General features: G+C 39.0%; 1 protein-coding gene across 5 annotated transcripts in view; it reads left to right on the top strand.

Moving 5' to 3' along the window:
* Positions 1-21199, top strand: part of ARHGAP24 (Rho GTPase activating protein 24) — a 434153-nt gene that overhangs the window by 364725 nt on the left and 48229 nt on the right. For all 5 annotated transcript variants that reach the window (XM_031024193.2, XM_006729741.3, XM_081812191.1 and 2 more), the window contains 2 exons: positions 972-1094; positions 20436-20643. In XM_031024193.2, the coding sequence (XP_030880053.2) occupies positions 972-1094; positions 20436-20643 (331 nt within the window). The remainder of the gene's footprint in view (positions 1-971; positions 1095-20435; positions 20644-21199) is intronic.

Raw genomic sequence — 21199 nt, 5'->3', positions numbered from 1 at the left:
ATAAATAAATAAATAAATAAATAAATAAATAAATAAATAAAATCTTTTAAAAAAATACTGCTTTAACCATAAAATAGGAAGTAAGGAAAACCATGACTCAAGACCCCTTTCAAGGTCATATATGGTTATGCCTGTTTTATAAATGAGAAATTTAAGTCACTAGGGAAATGTAAATATGGTATAAAACATTTCTAAGGAATTAAATCACAGGCATCTGAGGTCTAGCACTTCAAAATTGATATTAGAGATTATAAAGGTTTAAAGGTATATGGGTTGTTCTTTGGAGGGGTAGTAAAATGAGAGAAACCATCAAGCTTTTGCATGGAGGCACCCCTGGGGTTTCCTAAAGCTTACGCTTTGGTGCGAGGGCCATCTAGGGGGTTGCTTTGACATTTGTGGCTGGCCAGGCTGTGCCTTCTTCTCCTCTTCTCTTTGTTTGCTCCCCTGAAGGTGTGTTCTGGGAGAAGAGGCTTCCCTTCCATGATGGAGCAATAGAAGAGGACCTCTGGGTCAAAAGTTTTACATGTAGTTCTTTTCCCTTTCCTAGAACTCCCCTGATTGCCCATGATGTCCTGGTTGGCCTCACTGTGTGTGTATTAAGCAGTACTCAGACTGCTCAGCACTTGCTTCCAATGAATATCCAGGCTCTGTGGATTACTTCTCCATCTTTCACTTTGCTTTGCTATTTCTCCTTATTCAGCAGTGCAGTGTGAATAGACTGGATTATAAGTTAATGCAGACCTATGGGTTGTTGCTAGGACAAAAAGGCAGGCTTTGTTTGGGGAATGACATTTGTTCTCCAGTTTTCCCCTGGAAACATAAGAGCCTTTCCTTTTTAAGCAGATTTTTTCATTCTGAAACCATGGTAAATATTTCCAATTGATTAGATAGGCATAGTGTACATTTCAGGGACACTGCTGCTGATGGGGAATCTTCAACTGAGCACACACTCATGTGTTACTATCTTACAGGAGGCGATCGAGATCGGATGACAGCAAACCATGAGAGCTACCTCCTTATGGCGAGCACCCAGAATGATATGGAAGACTGGGTTAAGTCCATCCGCCGAGTCATATGGGGACCTTTTGGAGGAGGTGAGTATATATAGAATTGTGGAAGAACAGAAAGGGAGGTCAAACCTGTTCATCCTTGCCCTCCCAGTTGATGTTACTATGAGCTCCTGTTTTCAAATGGACAACCGTTAAAATAAATAGTAAACTATTCCATGTTACTGGACATATATCTAAGTAATTCTCAGAAGTTAATTTAAATCAAATATCATCAATAACCAACTTTCTTCTATGAATATCTTGAATTTTTTTTTTTTTAATTTTTTTTTTATTCTTATGTTAATCCCCATACATTACATCATTAGTTCTAGATGAAGTGTTCCATGATTTATAAAAAGGGATGATATATTTTTTGTTTTGGATTTTTCCATTTCACTAACAGTAAGTAGTTATAGGAATTGTACTATAAATGTAGATTAGTTAAGATTATGCAGATATAGGGAAAAATTTTTTTTGACTAGTATCTTTGGAAGGGAACTTAGTCCTGAGATGATCAGTGATATCGAAGAAGAATGGCAAAGCTCTAGATGAGAATCTGATGATTACTAGAGTAACAAAATGCTTTGTGATCAGGCATTTTGTTTGTGGATTTGATAAATTTTTAAAAATCTTAGTTAATACAGTTTTGAGAATGCACTATTCGAAGAATAAACTAAATGGTACTATAAATAGAACTAAAAGGAGGAAGAAAGGGTAAGAGACATGATCTTTGTCTATAAAGGATTATAAAATAAACAGATATGACATAAACAGACAAATTACATAAGTCAAAAATTCAGTAAGTGGAACCAAAAACCATAAGGACTCAAAAAAATTTGTCTATAACCAACATGCATTTTCTAAAATGTAAAGCCTAATTATTTTATGTTCATGTAGTTAAAACAAAATGTATTAAATCAAATTCGTATTTAGCAAACCAATTATATAACTCCAATATTTATTATATTCTCTTTTGTGTGTTGTCAGCATCCTGAACTCAGAAGTGAATTTTTTTTTCCCTTAACATGTTAGATACTTCTTAGGCTATAGTTGTACTTTTTCCAGAATATTATATAAATGGAATCATACAGTATCAGCCATTAAGTCTGGTTTCTTTCACCTTGTAGAACACACTGGAGATTCATCCATGTGTTTGCACATATCAGTGGTCTGTTCTTTTACATTGCTATGTAGTATACTGCATGAATGTACTGCAATTTCTTTATTCATTCACCAGTTAGTGAATGTTAGTTTCTGGTTTGGGCAGTAATGAATAAAGTTGCTGTAAACAGTTGCATACAAAAAAAAAAAAGATACTTCTTAGGCTGACTCACCACTTTATATTTTAGCATAGCTTCAAAGATGTACTTTAAAAAGTTGGAAAGTTAGGTTTTACCAGGTGAACGTTACAGGTCTGCAAATTGTCTGTTTTCTAGCAGTGCCTTCTGTTGGGGAAGGGGGCGGTTCCTCACAGGGTGACCGTTCATCCCAGTTTGCCTGGTAACAGTCTGGTTTACAACTGTCATCCCAGAATAATCATTGATAGTGCTGCTTTTCACTTTCATGGTATCGTAGTTTCAGTGACAACTTATACGGTCACCCTATTCATATACTAAAATGGCTAGTAAATGACTATGTAAAACATTCGAAAAGGCCTGTGGGCTGAGATCCCCCTACAACATTAGCAAAGGATTGCTCACGATTAGTCTTGAGTCACGTACTCCCACACTGGAGGTTTGCTGACTAGCTCCAGAGCCAGGGGTTTGTGGGGTGCCTGAAGATGTGTCTTTTCAAAGCTCCTGTCATTTCTAAAGACTCTCTTTCCCCATATTATCAAATTTCTGGGGCTTCTGAGTTTAGGAGGATCCTTAATATCTGCCAAAGGAGGTATTTTTGTTTGGGATTATTTCCATGAAGTGTGCCATTTTCTCCCTTTCCTCCTCTTCCATCTGCCCTTTTCTCAAGAAAAATGAATGAGATCCAATTAGCTTTATTAAATCAGTAGCCACAGAGGTCCTACCAGCTCAGGAGTCCCAGAAGTTATCCCAGTGGGACTAGACAAGAGCCATATATAAAACTTCAAATTTATGAACTTAAAAGGAGCTCTGGTACTTGACTATATACAGTCATCCCCCCTCATCTGCGGTTTCTCTTTCTGCAGTTTTCAGTTACTCACAGTCAACCACAGTCCAGAAGCAGATAATGCTCCTTCTGATCTATCGTCAGAAGGTCAATAGTAACCTAATGCTATGTCACAATGCCTACGTCATTCCCCTCACTTCATCTCATCACGTAGGCATTTTATCATCTCACATCATCACAAGAAGAAGGGTGAATACACTACAAGATATTTTGAGAGAAAGTGACAACATTCACATAACTTTTATTACAGTGTGTTGTTATAATTGTTCTAGTTTACTGTTATTCATTATTGTTAATTTCTCACTGTCCTCAATTTATAGATTAAACTTTATCATAAGTATCTATCTAAGGAAAAAACATAGTGTGTATAAGGTTCAGTACTATCCCCAGTTTCAGGCATCCACTGGGGGTCTTGGAACATATTTCCTGTGGATAAGAGTGGACTACTGTACTTTATCCTATACAATGAGCTTCAGGGATTTCGTAAATGCTTGATTCAAATTTACTTGTAAAGAGATACATTTTAGCATAGAACACTTACCATAGAAACAATGCTCCAGTAAAAATCTTTCTGCCCTTTTTGTTTAATTGAAGAGTGTTATGAGAATGCAAGGCAAGCTTTTAAAGGACTCATTCAGTTTGCAATAAATCCTTTGTGATCCAACTGAACATTAGAATTGTTTAAAGTAAATACAGACAATAGAACCAAACTGAATATTGACGTTGGTAGCAGATTGCAATTGTCACCCATAATCTAGGGTTTCAAATGTTTGTATTACTATCCCCTCTCTCTGCTCATTGATTGAATTTTAAAGAAATATCATAAACTTGAATTTCAAACAAATTTATATAACTAAAAACCCTTTTATTTATCTTATATATTAGGAGTACACTTAACATTTCATTGAAAATATGTTTACTACTGATAAAGAATATTTTAAAACCACTGTTTTAGTTCATACCCAGATTTTGTGGAGTAGGTCATTAAGACCCAGGGAGGGTGACTAACTTGCCAAATGTCAATCACACTGTGAGTAACAGAACTACAGAGAAAACCCATGGCTTCGGGTTTGTGAGCTCCTCCTGCTTCCTCACACAATAATGTGATCTATTACCTCTATTGTGGGGATGGAAAACCCGCAATTACAAGCCCATGCCTTACTAGTAGTATATCCTTCAGTATATGAGAACAAGAATTTTAAAATTATGCTAATTAAAATAAATATGGCTTTTCAAGTCCTTCAAAAATACCTGAATTGATAAGATCAAGAAAGCGAAAATACAACCACCAGATTGGGAAGAGGTATTTCCAGATCATATATCTAATAATGAACTTGTATTCAGAATTTATAATGAACTCTTAACAACTCAATAATAAAGAGAAATTAAAAATTTGACTCATTTTGACTCAATTAAAAAATGAGCAAAGAATCTGAATAGGGGCACCTGGGTGGCTTAGTCAGTTAAGCATCTGCCTTCAGCTCAGGTCATGCTCCTGAGGTCCTGGGATTGAGTCCCACATCAGGTTCCCTGCTCTGCAGGGAGCCTGCTTCTCTCTCTGCCTCTCTCTCTCTCTGTCAAATAAATAAATAAAATCTTAAGAAAAAAAAAGAATCTGAATAAACATTTCTCCAAAATATTCAAATGGCCAAAAAGCACATGGAAAAATGTTCAGTGCTATTAGTCATCTGGGAAATGCAAGTCAAAATCACAATGAGATACCACTTTATACCCACTAGGGTGGCTAGAGTCAAAAAGTCCAATAATAACAAGTATTGATGAGGATGTGGAAAAATCAAAACACTCCTACATTGCTAATGGGAATGCAAAATGGTGCAGCTGCTTTGGAAAAGAGTCTGGCAGGTCCTCAATCAATTAAACACACAGTTATCATAGAGCAGAATTTGCACTCCTAGGTAGATACATACCCAAGAGAAATGAAAATATATGGTCACACAGAAACTTGTATGTGAATATTTATAGCAGCATTATTGCTAATAGTCCAAAAGTGGAAAAGCCCAACTGTCCATCAATGGACAAATGAGTCAATAGAATGCAGTATATCCATACCAGGGATTATTATGCAGCCATAAAAAAGGAATGTGGTACTGAAACATACTACAATGTGAATAAACTTTGAAAACATTATGCTAAGTGGAAGAAGCCAGTCACAAAAGGCTACATAGAATCTGATTCTGTTCCTATGAAAGTACAGAACAGGGAGAACTATAGAAACAGAAAATAGATTAGTAGTCACTTAGTGCTGGGATGGGAATGTTGGAGGGGGTGGGTGATAGTCCAAGATAAGGGATTTCTTGTTGAGGTGATGAAAATATTCTAAAATTGACTACGATGATGGTTATATATATCTGTGAATATGCTAAAAAGCAATGACTTGTACACTTGAAATGGGTGAACTCTGTATGTTAATTATATCTCAGAAAAGCTGTTAAAAAATTCCTCAATTGCCATAATTGTCTTTCATAAGAAAATACATTTTCTCCTCCCTGTCTTAGTTATGGAACCCAAGATTCTGTTAATCCTAAATAAAAACCTCTTAGATTTCAGTCTCCCTCCCGCTACTTAAATATTGTTGTGGTCATTGATTAAATGGTATCTGCAAGACATTTGGAAGGTGACCTATCACTCTGATATATAATTTCTGTATGCCTCCTTTGGATACATTTTAAATGTGTTTATTACAGAAAGGGCATTTCATTACCTACACTGCACTTTCACAGCCTGTTTTTAAAAAGTTAAAGTTTTTCATGAGACACCTAAGCTTATCCTTGTTCAGGTTGCATATACATGTAAAATCTTCCCCCTTTACCATTACAATAATAAGACATTTGATGAAAAATAGGAGACACCCGAGGGGCTTGCCAAGCTTTTCAGTCTCTTAGAAATGAAAAACTGTTATGTGAAAATCATAAAATGTAGGGCTTTGGAATTATAGGCCTTTTCTTTTTATTAAATAAAGCAAACTTACAATAGACATTCAGAAAAGGGAAGGGAACCAATGGAAATGGAAGAAGTAGACATTCGCTTAACAACCTAGCTTGATAACAAAATTCAGTATTGAGTCTAGATACTTCAGCTTTGTGTTATCTGCTTAAAACCACTTGTAAACAGTTGCTTCCCATTAATAATGCTGAGAGGCACATGGTTTCTGCCTAAAAATCAAATCCGAAATTTAGGATGTCAAAGCATTTATTTAGCTTTGGAAAAGTTTACATTTGTTTTGCTTATTTTTGCTTTTTTAAAAAAACTGTTGTTTGTTTTTTTTAAGATTTACTTATTTATTTGAGAGAGAGAGAGAGCACAAGTGGAGGGAGGGGCATAGGGAGAAGAAGAGAGAGAACCTCCAGCACACTCCCTGCTGAGCGCAGAGTTCCATGTGGGGCTCAATCCCAGGACCCTGAGATCATGACCTGAGCTGAAATCAAGAGTTGGACGCTTAACTAACTGAGCTACCCAGGTGTCCCTACACTGTTTTTTATTTGTCTTTTGTATTTTGGAGGTTTTTTTGTTTTTGTTTTTTTTTTTTACAATTCTTTTCAATTGTTTTTGAGGCAATGTGTATGGCAGTGCCAAGCCCATGGTCTGGGAAGAGTGTGAATCCATTGAGTGTTCATTAGATCTGAGTGTTTTGCCTAACTTTAACTACTAACAAAATCAGGTTCTCCCCGTATTTCTGTCTCCTTACAAAAAGAGTTGAGTCAGAGACCCACTGATGCAGTAAAAATACTGAATGTGAATAATCCTCATGATGAGTAGCTGGCATGTGGTCAAGCAAGGGTTAATTAAGCGGTAATGTGGTCTTGCCTCTGACATAGGCAGCTATGTGATCTTGGATAAGGGGTATTAGCCCCCAGACTTTCAGTTTGCTTGTTTGTGAAATAAGAAAATTAGACAAAACCCTTTTAAGTGAGATTCATTCCAGCTCCAAAGTCCTGGGATTACATGTGTTCCCTCCATGCCAATGCTCAGGTCAGTGAGGTTTTCAGCTGGCTGAGGTGCCTCTCAGTCCAGCCTTGCCACTGTCTTGTTTATACTGAGTTATACTCTGTGGTTCCTTATTTTCCTAGTAGCATGCTGTGACACTGAGGGCAAAAACAAGTTTGAACCATAGGGCAGAAATCACTCCTAACGATTCCTTCCGTGACAAACTATTACCTATCTGGGCATGCTGGTCAGAGAAATGATGTTTCTAAGGGGAGTGCCTTTGCAGTATTCTTCACAGTTTTGTAACAGCGCCTGTCGAATGGCTTGGAAGGAACGCAGAAACCTTGGGGGTCAGTTGGGGTTAAAGCACTAGCAGTCCGAATCTGCTCATGGAACAGCCAGGATGAATGATTAACCCAGTGAGTCAATTGTTCAGTGAGTGGGATTGAGAATGTTGGTGGACATGGGGGCTGGGGCAGAGAGGGTGCATGCAAGAGCAGAGGAGAAAGTTAAAAACCGGATTGGTTTTCAAACCATAACCAGAGACATATATATATACATGTATAAATACGCATAAATGCGCACCCATGAGTTGAGTTGACTTGTTTGTATGGTTATACCTGCAGGTTCTTTGTTACCAGATGGAGACTATTTTTCTATTTCACAGTCACACACATATGTACAAGTCTGCACACAAATGGTTCAGTGATATGCACATTGAAACCAGCACTCACAAATAGATTGAATCGCAAAATCTCTGAAAAAGTCTTGTATAGGAAGAGAATAAATGCAGGAAAGAGGAGGGTAAAAGCTTCCCCCCTGGAGCTGGTTTGGTGCCTTTGCTTTCAGGAGCGGCTGAGGCAGCCAGCTCTCAAGGAGCTGCACAGACAAGGGCAGGGAAGTCAACGCAAAGTCAGAGGAAGAAGAGAGGGGTTCACACTCCATGTGGCATTCTCCCTCCTCCCCGCATGGTGTTGTGATTGCACCTGCCGCATGTGACCGCGGGCAGCCACCGCGGCGCAGCTGCCTCCGTGCTAGCTCCTGCCCAGCCCTCATTGAGAAAAGGGGAGCCGGAGCCAGAGGAGGGGGAGGAGAAGCGCCCCGCAGAGCTGCCTCCTCCACGGATCCCAGGAGGCTCCTTGGAATGGGCACTCGACTGTTCTGACGTGGAGACTCCCTCGGGAGCCCCAGCCGTTTGAAGACAGAAGGGAAAAGGGAGAAGCCCGCAGAGAGCATCAAAGGCTGAGGGGTGCTCTAAAAGGAACCGGGGAGTCCTTTGAAAAGAACCTATCATGCACTGAAATGCTTTCTGGAGAAGGGGCCATTAGCTGCCTCCCCTTTTGCTCAGATGAAAGGAACCAGCAAGGACAGTCCTGAAGTATTCCTCAGGGGCCTTTTTGTCATTGTTCCTTTTGCCCCCTTGCACACGACTGTTTGCTGACCTTTCCAGAAGAATCTCAGTACCCCCCAGTTCCAGCTGAGAAGACAGTTCTTAATAAAAAACAAAAAAACAAAAAAACAACTCCTGCTGTTTGAATGGGAGGTGCGGCTTGCTTGCTGCAGTTCTTTTTGCTGTGACATTTTGGAATGTCTGCAGAAACTTCAAAACAAAACAAAACACCAAAACCGTAAAACTCCTTGGATTAGGCAAGAGAAAAGGAAGTTTTTTTGCCAAAACAAGAAGTAAAGGAGAGGTGGTAACTTAGCCCTGATCCAGGACCTGGATGATAAAAGCCTTCAAGTTCTAGGAATCAGCACTTCCATCCTAACAAATAGACAGGAGAAGGAGGGGCTGTGGGGTATCGCACAGAGGCAGGTTTTAAAAAGAAGCCTGAGACCGGTTCAGAACCTCAGGCCTGTGTGATGCCTGAAGACCGAACTACGGGGGGACGCCCCTCAGGTGCCTTAGCATCAACTCCCTTCATTCCTAAAACTACATACAGAAGAATCAAGCGGTGTTTTAGTTTTCGGAAAGGTAGGTAGATGATCTGTTAATGTCCCTTTAAAAAATGTACATATATTTGCGTATGCTTTAAGGTCAGTTGATGTTCGGATAAAATGGAAGTTTGAAAACCAAGAGATTAGAACTGTACGAGAGTGATTGCTGTGTGTCTCTGCTTGCCTATATTTATATTTCGAGGTTCCTATTGATCTGTTTATGGCTGTGAATGGGCCGGGTAGGTGGGGCTTAAAGAAGGGTAGTCCTGTAGGGATCACCTTGACTGATGGAAAGCCAAGCGAGCTGGCCTGGCCCTTCTGAGAGGAGGGGCCAAGGCGACCTTGGGCTGCTGCCAGACCCGAATCAAGCAGCCATGTTGTGACTTCTCGAAATCAGTCCCTCTCAGTTCCTTGTTCTCTGCCCCCATCACCTCGGTTTTGTTCTGGCTGCCTGTACTTGCTTCCCCTCCCCTGCCGAGAAAATTTGAATAATTAGGTTATCTGTAGTGACCCCTTTCAGGAGCCTTTCGACCATATTGACTAACACTGATTAGAAATAGGGGTCACCTTGACATTCCAAATATATCAAAAGGTGGCATTGGCAAAGCCCAAAGACTCGAACTATCAGGAACAGGGAGTGGGAAAAATCTGATGATTTATGATCAGTAAAAGACGCAATGCATTTCAGAATTGATTTGTGCAAGGGGAGTTAAAGGGTACAGCGTAGGTAAAATAAAATGCTTTTAGAAAACATTTATGTATCAAAATATTTTTAAATGCCCTTTTGCTTTAAAATGGGGATAGTTAAATGACGTGATTATTTAATTTGGAAGTAGGTAGTTATAATTTAATGTCATGCATAGTAAGCTAATAATTTAATCAGGAGCCCATATGACTAGCATGTAAGGTTCTTCCTTTTTTCTTTGATCTGCCACCTATTAACCCTTTCTACTTACTAACCAACACAAAAGAGAAGAAAACAAAGTAACAAAAAAAACGTGTGTAAAGCAAAATATAGTATGAACTTTTTTAAGACTAAACCTTGTTCCTTCTGAGTCTTTCCCTTTGAGCAGTTAAGATCTGCCTATGATCATTATCTTGTACTATTAGCAAGGAATTCAGGTGTTAATTTATATTCCTCTCTCATCCACAAAGGTAATTAAGTGAGAGATATGTGCCTCAGATTTTATGGATCTCTAGAGATTTCATGGTTACTGTTAAGATTGCATCATTGACAGACAAATTGGTAGCAGTAGAAATTGAAAAAAAAGCGAGGGAGTCGTTGCTTAAAGGACTTTCTCTCTTTTTCCAGCTCTTCCGGCCCTCAGCAACTAAAGTGAGTTTATCCAAACATGCAGAGAAGGTCTACTTTTCCAGGCTATTGCCGCTCATTTGTAACATGAGATGTTCTGGGGACATTTAATGTATTTTGGAAGCACAGAGCAAGGTGTTTTTGACTTTTTCCACCTTCTCTCCAATAGTGGAGCCTGGCATATCTGCAAGAATCCTGCCTAACGCTGCTATTCATTATGCCCTCTTCCCTTGCTCCTTAAATACCAGGGAGGGAAGGCAGTGCCTGCAAAGAGAATCCCCATGGGCTGGCAAATGGCTACCACGGGTGTGGGGAACACTTCCACCTATCATCTCCTGTGGGTTATTTTTAAACTGTTGTTCTGTCCTATGCAGTCCTAGCAATCTGAGGAATGTTCGGCATGCCAGTCAAGGATTGACAGATTTCTAATTTACAAAACTGCATTCTGGTTTCTGTCAGAACCATAAAGGAGAGGAGGAGCGGGAAGCATGGAGCTGTTTTAAGTTTCCTTCCCCTTTAGCCAGAGCCGGCAGCACACCAGGCTCTGTCTCATTCCCGGGCGGCGACCACAGTTGTGCAGTGAGGCAGCTTCTGTGTGCGCAGCGCTAATCACTCCAGCCCGCAGTGGCATGACTCACTGGGGTGTTTACATCTTTATGTAAGGTCCTGCACTGAAAAGAATGGACTTTTCTTTCAACCCTGGGTCCCCCCGCCCCAAACCATGCTACCTTAAGAAGAGAGTGTTCTTTTGTGCCTTGTTTAATCTCCTGGGTGCTCAAGTAGTTCAAGAAGTGGACCCATTTCTGCGTTCCTGCGTTCCTCAACCAGGCCTGTTGGAGAGCATCAGCTTAAGTCATTTCAATGAAAGCAGAGGGAGAGTGCATGATTCATGGAAAAGCACCCAGAGCAAAGAATGTTGACGCGTCTGCTTTTCCTAATCTACATTTAAAACATATTTTTTTTACCGTTTTCAAGGGTAGGCCAACAGAAGAGGAGACTTGCCACTTTAGAAATGCCCTCAGAATGAAGTGTGCAGTTGCGTTAAAGTTTCCGGAGGCCTGGTGGTCATGGAGAACTGCATGCTGGGCAGGCCCTAACTGACTTCTCAGGGTTGTTTTCTCTTCCAAATCCCTTTGGTCCTTTACTGTCTTCTTCATCTCTCCATTTCTTCGTTTGGGTACTAATACAGATTGCTGAAAATATTTTCCCAGTGGTTTGAAAAATCTAGGAACAGAGAAACATTTCTTAGGCAGGAAGCTGGGGATGGCAGTGCTTTGGATTTGTGTTCTAGAGACAGAATGATTCCAATGTATTTTTACCCTGTTGATTTTGAAACTATATATGTAATTTTTTTTTTACCTCTATAAGGCTAATATCTAATATGGGAAGCATAACCAACCTTTTGATTACCTGGAGGTGCACACTACCTTGGTTCCTGAATGTTAGTGTTAATTTCTGGTCAAATAGACTAGCTAGGTAATTTAGGATTGTTATTCTCACAGGACACACTGAAGTAAATTTTAAAGTCTAACTGTATCTTGTTTTGTTGTTTGTTGTTTTTTTTTTTTTCTTTTTTGTCTTTTCCTGAGGTGCTCTCCTCTTAGAGATAAGTCATCATTAATTCCCTAGAGCTTTTCCCCTACACTGTAACCAGTTAGTAGCTGTGCATTATTGCCTCTTCCTTCTTTATAGACTTCCAGCTCCATTTCAGTTTCTATCACCTTAGTTCTCTGTGCCTTTATTGCTTCGTGCACACAACTTATTTTAACATAGGAAGAACTCTTTGAGACAGTGTCCATCCTCATTTCCACCCTAATGTTCTTCACAAATTCCTACAACACACAGGCCATTTGTAAAGCACTGACCAGTTGGTGTTCCTGAAAGAGTATTCTCAAGAGTCCCACAGCTCAAATATTTTTATGAGTCCCTCTGGCTCCCGGGAGGAAGTCCTAACTGTTTCATGTAATTATCAAGGCCTTCTAACCTATCGCGTCTATTCCCTGGAGGATAAACTCCCAGTTCCCCAGACTGCCCCACTCTTTCTCCCTAAACACATGTTCTACTCCACCTCTTTGCTTTTTTTCACTATGCTATGACACTCTCTCCTCTCTGTTCAAACTCTATGCTTCCTTCTAGGCATTGCTGGCTCTCATTTCTCATCAAGTCTTCCCTGCTCACCCAAGCCTTCTGTGTAGTCCTTATATTTCTTATATGCTGACACCTGGCCACCTTATCTTCATAGCCATCTTCAAGTGCTTTATATACACTTGTGGTAAAAGATAGGTAAGTAGATAGATAGATGATAGATACATACATACATACATACATAGAGATAGAGATTTATTTACTTCTTCCCAGAGTGAAGAATGGTAATAGGCCTGTTCATTCGAGGATTCAAGGTTTATTGCAAACTGGTGAAGTACAGTATTATTATGTATCTTTTCCTACTGGTCCATAGGCAATAATGAGTTTAAATAGTTTGTCATGGTTGTGACATGGTTGAATAAAACCAACATTTTCTTTAAAGTTTATTGTATGTTGTAATCACACTTAATGGAAATAGATTTGTCCAATAGAATGCAACTATCCAAATTCATATAATTTTAAATGAGTAGCTCATTAATTCATAATATCAAAATATTATGGAGCACGTACCAAGTGATTCTGGAGATGAGTAGGCAAAGAAAACACATTGCCTTGAATCTATGAGTTCACACACTCCTTGAGGATAAAGAGACATAAACAATTACTATGTGGTAAGCCCTACAACAAAGTATATATGAAGACTGAAGAGCCATGAACAAAAGACCGACCATGGGCTTATCTGGGAAGGCAGTAATTCATCTGAACTATGTAAAATCAGATATAATCATTTAGATAGGAATCAGATTTAGACATTTTCTCCTGTATTCTCCTAAGAGAGTGGTCAGCACACCTATGGAAAAAAAAACTATGTCTGAATTGAATTAACGTAACGTAGTGGAAAAGGAAGACTCTTAGAATTGTATAGACCTATATTTGTATCCCAGATCTGCCACTTTCTAGATGTGTGACCTCAGACCACCTAGCATTTCTGAACTGGTTTGTAGAAGGGAGCCCTCTGCGCAGAGTCCTTGGAGTGTCAAATAAAGAAAATACATGCAAATTGCATGGCTTGGTACCTAGACATAAGCGGTGTCTGCTGGTCTGAGAGCTAGGCCACTATTCTGGCATTATTACACTTCTTCGTTTTACCAAGCCTTTCTTTTTCTCCCTCCTTCCCCACTCTGACTACAAAAAGAATCAAGATTCTACCAAACATTCACTGGTTTTTATAGATTCGGAGCTCCTGGGATTAAGAGATTTCTAGCCATATGAGATTTTTTTGGTTGCTTAGAAAGTGTTGGTGATAGACTGAAGTAAACTTTGAGTGTCTTTGTTTCTTAGTTCTGTACTAAATTGGATGTCTTTTATCTTGATTTGTCTTTCTATCGTGGGTGAATGTTCATTTTTAATTAAAAATTATTATAATCCTAGTGATACCAAGACTTATTCTGCTAGCAGGATTGCAGTAAGCAGAAGGATAGGTAAAAGGAAGTTCTCCATAAGGCTTAGTATATGATCTATAGGAGGAAAAGGACAAGAACTCTGAGAAATCATGACAGCAGAGAATATGAGTAATAATGGAAAAGTTGTTTAACTTCTGGCTTTTCATCAGCACACCACAGACTTTTTTGTTTTCCAGTTTTTATAGAAATCAACAGCCTGAGAGTTATTGATGAGTGTCATTTTACAATGGAGTTATTCACTTATTCCCATAATTGAGGAAGTGAAGTATTTTGTTTTAATGCACACATTAATTCCACAAATGTTTATGGAGCACGCTATCCTTACCCACTTTGAAATTAAGTTCCAGGAGCATAAGCAAGAGAGTTTGTCTGTCGGTCTTGGAGCATTCAGGCGGCTGGAACAAAATATCATAGACTATGTAGCTGATACACAACAGAAATTTATTTTTCACAGTTCTGGAAGCTAGAAGTCTGAGATCAGGCTGGTGCGAGCCCTTTTTTGGGTTGCAGACTGTCAAATTCTTGTTGTATTCTCCAGTGACAGAATAGGAAGAAGCATGAGAGGTCTCTGGAGCCCTTTACCCAGGCACTAATCCCATTCAGGAGGGCTCCACCCTCATGACCTAATCACCTCCCAAAGGCCCCACCCTAATACCATCGCCTTGGCAGTAGGTTTTCAATGTAGGAATTTGGAGGGCACACAGACACTCAGATGTTTATTGGATAGACATCCCTCTCTGATGTTTATTGGATAGACACATAGTCTACAGCTTTTATCCAATATTATTTATAATAATAAAAAATGCAAATAATTATTTTACTATAGTGATTATAAAAGTACATTCTTCTAAAAAAAAAAAAAAAGTACATTCTTCTTATGACTGGTGAGAGAGAGTAGTCCAGTATAGATAGGCATCTAAATAAATAATTACAAGGCAATGCTAAGAAACCAAAGAAGAAACATATCAAGGTTTGGGTCTGGAGCGATGAGGGAATGTTAGTAAAGACTTCACACAGGAGATGATATGAATTGAATCTTGCAGAGTAAGTTTCCCCAGGTTGACTCATGATGGCAAAACTTACCTTCTAGAAGGAAGCCTGAAGATATGTTAGTTCATATTGCACTTAAGGAACAACTAGTAGTCCGGTATAGATAGAGAGCATGTTGTTTGTGAGCAAGCAGTAGAAATGAGGGTGGATATGGCACAGGGCTGCGCCACCTAAACATTTGTTGATTGAATGGCAGATAAAGAGGCAGAGATCAGATTGTGGAGACTTCGTATTGCATGAAAAAGAGTTTGGTTGGCCAGTGGGCACCCCTGGAAGAAGTAAAGCAAAGGAATGTCATGATCCAATTTAAATATTATGAAGATCACTATGGCAGCACTTGCCTGAAATAAATACTCTGCTCTTCAAAAAATCACTTAAGAAATATTGAGGATCTAGCCTAATGTAGTGACAGCGAGTTTGGAAGGGACCCATGTGGTGACTAAGTGATGGTCATGAAGGAAGGCGGAATCTAGGTTGACTCTCAGACGGCACTTCAAATGTTCAGGAGGATAACTGGAACTGATAACCAAAACCAGATTACAGGAAGTAGAACAGGTTTTAAAGAAAAGGTAACTTCGTTTTAGAAATTCTGAGTTTGGGAATGTTTTGAGATATCCATGTTGAGAGGTCTAATGGGCACTTAGAAATCCAATGCCAAGGATCGTAAGAGTGGCCCAAACTGAGATACAGATCTGGGAATAACGGTTAGACAGTGAGATTAAATGTAGTCAAGCAAAGAAATTGTGTCAAGTAGCATAAAAATAGGGCTGAGGACAGAACCCAGAGGACCAACAAATTTATGAGAAGGTTGTAGTAAGTAGCACAGTCAAGAAGGAGATTGATAAGAGTACTCTGGAAGGCAAGAACTATGTAACACATGAGAAGTGTCAGGAAGAAGAGTGACATTGACAGTTTTAAAGGGAGTGAGGCATGAAGTAATACAAAAAGTAAATTTGGCTTTCAGTGATTTGACAACTAGGAAGTTATCGATGACTATAGAAAAAGCTCTTTTAGTAGAATGGCAGTGTCGGAGTCCAAATTGCAATAGGTTGGCAAGGACAGAAAGTGATGAAATGGAGCCGGAGTTATACTTAACTGGGAACCAAGGAGCAAAAAGAATAAATAATTGCAAGGCACAGAAAATCCAAGAAGGTTTGGCTTTGTGTTTGTTTATTCATATTTAAGATCGGTGGAATATGAATATATTTATCTGATCACACTCAGTTAACTTCACAGGCTGCCTCTAGCTATTGAGTGTATAAATCACACATAAAGCAGGAACGTCACAAATCCTGAAGGAGATTTAGATCTCTCTATCTCCAGTTGGAACAGCCTCCCACAGGTATAAAAAAATCACCTGTGTAATTTACCTTCTCAGCCCAGTGAAAAGTCACCTCCTTGGTGATGCTTTATGACACCATCAATGTACTTCCAAAGGAAGTACACATGATGTACCTTTGTCACCTAGAAATTCCAGGGATGGTTTTGTCAGGTAGCGTGAAGCCTCCCCGGGAATTTAAATGGATATAGCTAGAACCATTTGCATGACTCACATCACAGAGTATATTCTTGTTAATAATCTGCTAGTCAGTGTGTCCTTTTCCCCATGCTGCTAGTTGGGGATAGGCTCATGACCTTTGTGCTTTCTTGTTAATCTTAAAATTTGAAGTTTCACTGCTTCCTCAATGAAAATGCTAAACAAAACAGCTTAAAAAAAAATTTCCCCCTAACCTTCCACACAAAAAACATGCTCATATAGGACATTAATTCACATCTACCATTATAAGACAGAGATGGTTGAGACATTCTATTTCCAATGCCACAAATTGGGAAGGATACGTTTATTATAATCACTTACTAATTCTTTGCGAGACCAGACTTACAGCAGAAAACTAATTTTCCACAGGAATCTCTAAGCATGTGTATCTATCATCTATATGCTTTAACTCTCTTACATACTATATTGCTAAATAGACATAGCTCTTTACATAAAGGAAATCATTTCCTTGGGCAGGATGCATAAGATGTTCAGTTTTCTCCTTCTCTATTTTTTTTTTTTCCTGATCTTCCTCCAAATTTGCATTTTCTCAGCAGAAATTACTCCTGCTAGTGTGATGACAGAAATTTAGGTCAGAAAGCTAGTAAGCAGCAGGTTTCTTCCTCAGTAACTCATTTTTCAGCCAGTGTGCACACTACACAGTATTATGTAATAGATACAGAGTGGCTCTGGAATCCAATAGCCCTGAACAAATCCTGGCTCCATCATTTACTAGCTATGTGACATTCAGCGAGTCACTTAACCTTTCTGTGCTTCAGTCTCCTCCTTGGTAAAATAGTGGTGACCACCTCATAAAATGCTGTGAGTTTTAAATGAAAGAAATGCAGATAAACCACTTGTACCCATGCCTGACATACATAAGTACATCTTCGCTATTATCACTTTTTAGAGCACAAAAAAGATACTCTATTTTATTCATTTTTAGAATTTACTAATATTTTGAATTACTAGAAAATGAGGACATATGGTCATTGTGATTAAATAAAGAGGAAGAGGACTGGTATTTGGGAATGAGCAAAGGTTTTAAGGCTGAATAAATCTGGATATGAACTTCCATTCCAATACTTGGGGTTGTGTAATTAACCTTGAGCTATTCGCTTAATCTCTCTGAGCCCCAGTTTCCTCATGTATAAGATAGTTACCTTATATATTTATTATGAAAATAAGAGAATATATGTCAAGGACTTAGTATGTAATAGGTCCTTAATAAATGGAAAGATGTTAGGGCTTTTGCCTTTTCGTTTCTTGCTATACTTAAGTGAATTCTTACCACAACACAAAGCTGTATGTACAAAAAAGAAGGAAGGAAGGAAGGAAGGAAGGAAGGAAGGAAGGAAGGAAGGAAGGAAGGAAAAAAGGAAGAAAGAGGAGAAACCAGAGTAGCCATAAAACAAAACTTACTGCTTCTTTTATCATGTCCCTAAGTTGTTGGGAAAAAAGAAATCCTGAGAATTTTAAGAAAAGAATGTTTGTTTTTTATTACTGTATAAAACAAAGTCTTGGAAGTTTGGTTCTTATTTGTAGCACACAGAGATGTTGAGTTGCAACATCTTTAGTAGGTTTTCTGCTGGATTTAGAGAGAAACTTTAGATAATATATTTATCAATCTAAAACAATAAGTGTAAAACCACAGATACATAAGATGTATTCCCAGATGTCAATATTGTTATTTAAAAAAAAATAAATAAACTATTAGTGGGGCGGCTGGGTGGCTCAGTCATTAAGCGTCTGCCTTCGGCTCAGGTCATGATCCCAGGGTCCTGGGATCGAGCCCCGCACCGGGCTCCCTGCTCCGCGGGAGGCCTGCTTCTCCCTCTCCCACTCCCCCTGCTTGTGTTCCCTCTCTCGCTGTGTCTCTCTGTCAAATAAATAAATAAAATCTTTAAAAAATAAATAAATAAATAAACTATTAGTGCCTTTGAAAGGCTATTTTCTTAATTTTGACAGAATAGAATCCAAACATCTCAGGCAAATAAGCATCAAAGAACTCCACAGGGGGGAAAACAAAAAAGAACTCCACAGAAAAAGAGTCAGTATTCTCCATTCATAATCAATTTTCAAGCTTTGTTATTAAAACACTAAAATATCTTCAAAGTCATTATTACCACTGTATGGGTTAGAGTTTGGTATTGCTGCAAGCAACAGAAAACCCAGCTAACAGTGGTTAAACATGCATTTGTCTCACATTAAAAAAAATCATAAAGAAGGTGCTGCCGGTATTGGGTCAGTGGTTCAATGATTTCATCCCCATTGTCTCTGAACCTTTCAGGCTTTCCCTCATGATTACTATCTAATAGTCAAAAGATGACTCTTAGATCAACAGATAGCATGTCCAAGTTCATGGTAGAAAAAAAGGAATGATTGGCAATTCCAGCTGTCTTTCTCTTTCATCAACAACAAAAATCTTCCTAGAGACTCCAAAGACTTCTTAAACAGTGGGAGAGGTATTTAATTTTCCAGTCCCTAAAATGGAAATGACAAGAGAAAATAGGGGTATGAATGTCTGTTGAGTTAGCAAACAGTGTTTTACACCACTGAGAAACTGCTTATTCCAAAGTCTACAAATTTAGCTGAATAGACCTGCTACCTACATTAATTTTCCTGCCCTTAGAAGATGCCATTTTCTAATTTTGCTTTCTATGTATTTGAATATTAATATTAGTTCACTCAACATTTTTTCCTACAGCGAATATATGAATTCCCTTAATACTAGATTTGATATCAGGTGTTGAATAGTTTGGTTTGTTGTTGTCTTATTGTTTCTAAGGGCTAAAAATTTTCTCTTCGTTAGCAGTCGTTTATTGCTTGGAATGTGATGGTTTTGCATTGCTGAATCCATACATAAATTATTTTACAGATAGGGAGGTAAAATATTTGTTTTTATTGTTCAATTCTTAACCTAATGTTTTTGAAATAATTCCCCAAGTATTCTGGAGTCTCACATAATTTCAACATGCAAGACTAATTTTTCTTTCCCTTTTATGAAACCATTAGACCATTAAAACTATTTAGTGATATTCATCCCATCTGGGAACATTGGAGTGACATTTGCTTTGGCTTTTCCCACCTTTTGTCCTCATAGGTTGATCATTTTTGCCAAGCTACGACCTGATATTAATATATTTTAGAGGCTTACTTTCTTTCTTTCGAGAGAAGAAGCCAATACAATGGCTGCTCTTTTTTGGAAAGAAGGAAGTTTACAGCACATTTTGAGTAAGTTAGTGTAAAGGCTCAGTGGGCCCACTGGTGGGGCACCAGCTGGTAATAATCTCCACAGTTAGGGTATTGCTGGGTCTTGCCTTTGTGCAGCTGGAACCAGATGAGATGAGAGCAACTATTGTCCTCTTCATAGATACAACCCACTCTTTGCTTGTTAGTGAGAGATGGGACAAAATTAGAGTCCTTCTTTGTGCCTAAAGCTGCCTTTGGGGCTAGCTACTGAAAGGGTCCAGTCCCTTCCAAGCAGCCATCATGGCCTCCATTTCCAGCCCAGTCATCTGGTCATCATCAGTAGGAACACCACCTCCAGATGCCATGGAGTGCACAGCAGTGACTCCATTGGGACTGCAGGCCCTCAGAGCCCACACAAAATAACTAAACTTTCATTTATTGCAGTGTTTCTTATATCAAAGTGGCTATCTCCAACTTGGTATGTCTATTTGGCGTGGGGGCTAAATATGGAATTTAGGGGAGAAGGGCAGCGTAAGGCAAAGCCTTTTCCTTTGAAGAGTTGTGTATCATGGATTTGATTCTGGAAAACTGTGAGGTACTGATTGTTAAATGCTTGTCAGCCTTTCAGTCTTTGTTTTTCCTTTATATTGAGGATTTTAAAAAAATAACCAAGTGGGGTGATATAAGTTCCTCAAATTCATTGTGAGCCTTTGTTCCTCCAGGCATTTTTGGACAGAAACTGGAAGACACTGTCCGTTATGAGAAGAGATATGGGAACCGTCTGGCTCCAATGCTGGTCGAGCAGTGTGTGGACTTTATCCGACAAAGGGGGCTGAAAGAAGAGGGTCTCTTCCGGCTGCCAGGCCAGGCTAACCTCGTCAAGGAGCTCCAGGATGCCTTTGACTGTGGAGAGAAGCCATCATTTGACAGGTAGATTTCAAGATTTCATTAATCATCCTGCACTGAGAAATCCAAACTGAACAGAAAGAATGCAGTGAGCTGAGACAATAGAACCTTAACTGATGTTATAATGGTTTTAGAATATGAATTATATAGCCACACAAGGGTGGATTATTTTTATTAATTTAGAGAGTCAAAATTTTGACTTTTTGTCCCTCTTGAAACATGATTGTTTCTTCTTCTCCTTTGGTCCTAAATTAACACTGTGTTAAACTTTTGCATCAAATATGAGGAATTCTTAATCGCAGGAAACAAACTGAGGGTTGCTGGAGTGGGGGGTGGGGTGGGAGGGATGGGGTGACTGGGTGAGAGACATTGGGGAGGGTATGTGCTATGGTTAGCGCTGTGAATTGTGTAAGACTGTTGAATCTCAGATCTGTACCTCTGAAACAAATAATGCAATATATGTTAAGAAAAAAAAGAAAGAAGAAGAAGAAAGTAGCAGGAGGGGAAGAATGAAGCGGGGGAAATCGGAGGGGTAGACGAACCACGAGAGATGATGGACTCTGAAAAACAAACTGAGGGT

The sequence above is a fragment of the Leptonychotes weddellii genome, chromosome 2, assembly GCF_054177405.1.
Source record: "Leptonychotes weddellii isolate Sample4059 chromosome 2, ASM5417740v2, whole genome shotgun sequence".
NCBI lineage: Eukaryota > Metazoa > Chordata > Mammalia > Carnivora > Phocidae > Leptonychotes > Leptonychotes weddellii.
Note: the sequence above shows the minus strand (reverse complement) of the source record. Positions and strands in the feature narration are given on the sequence as shown.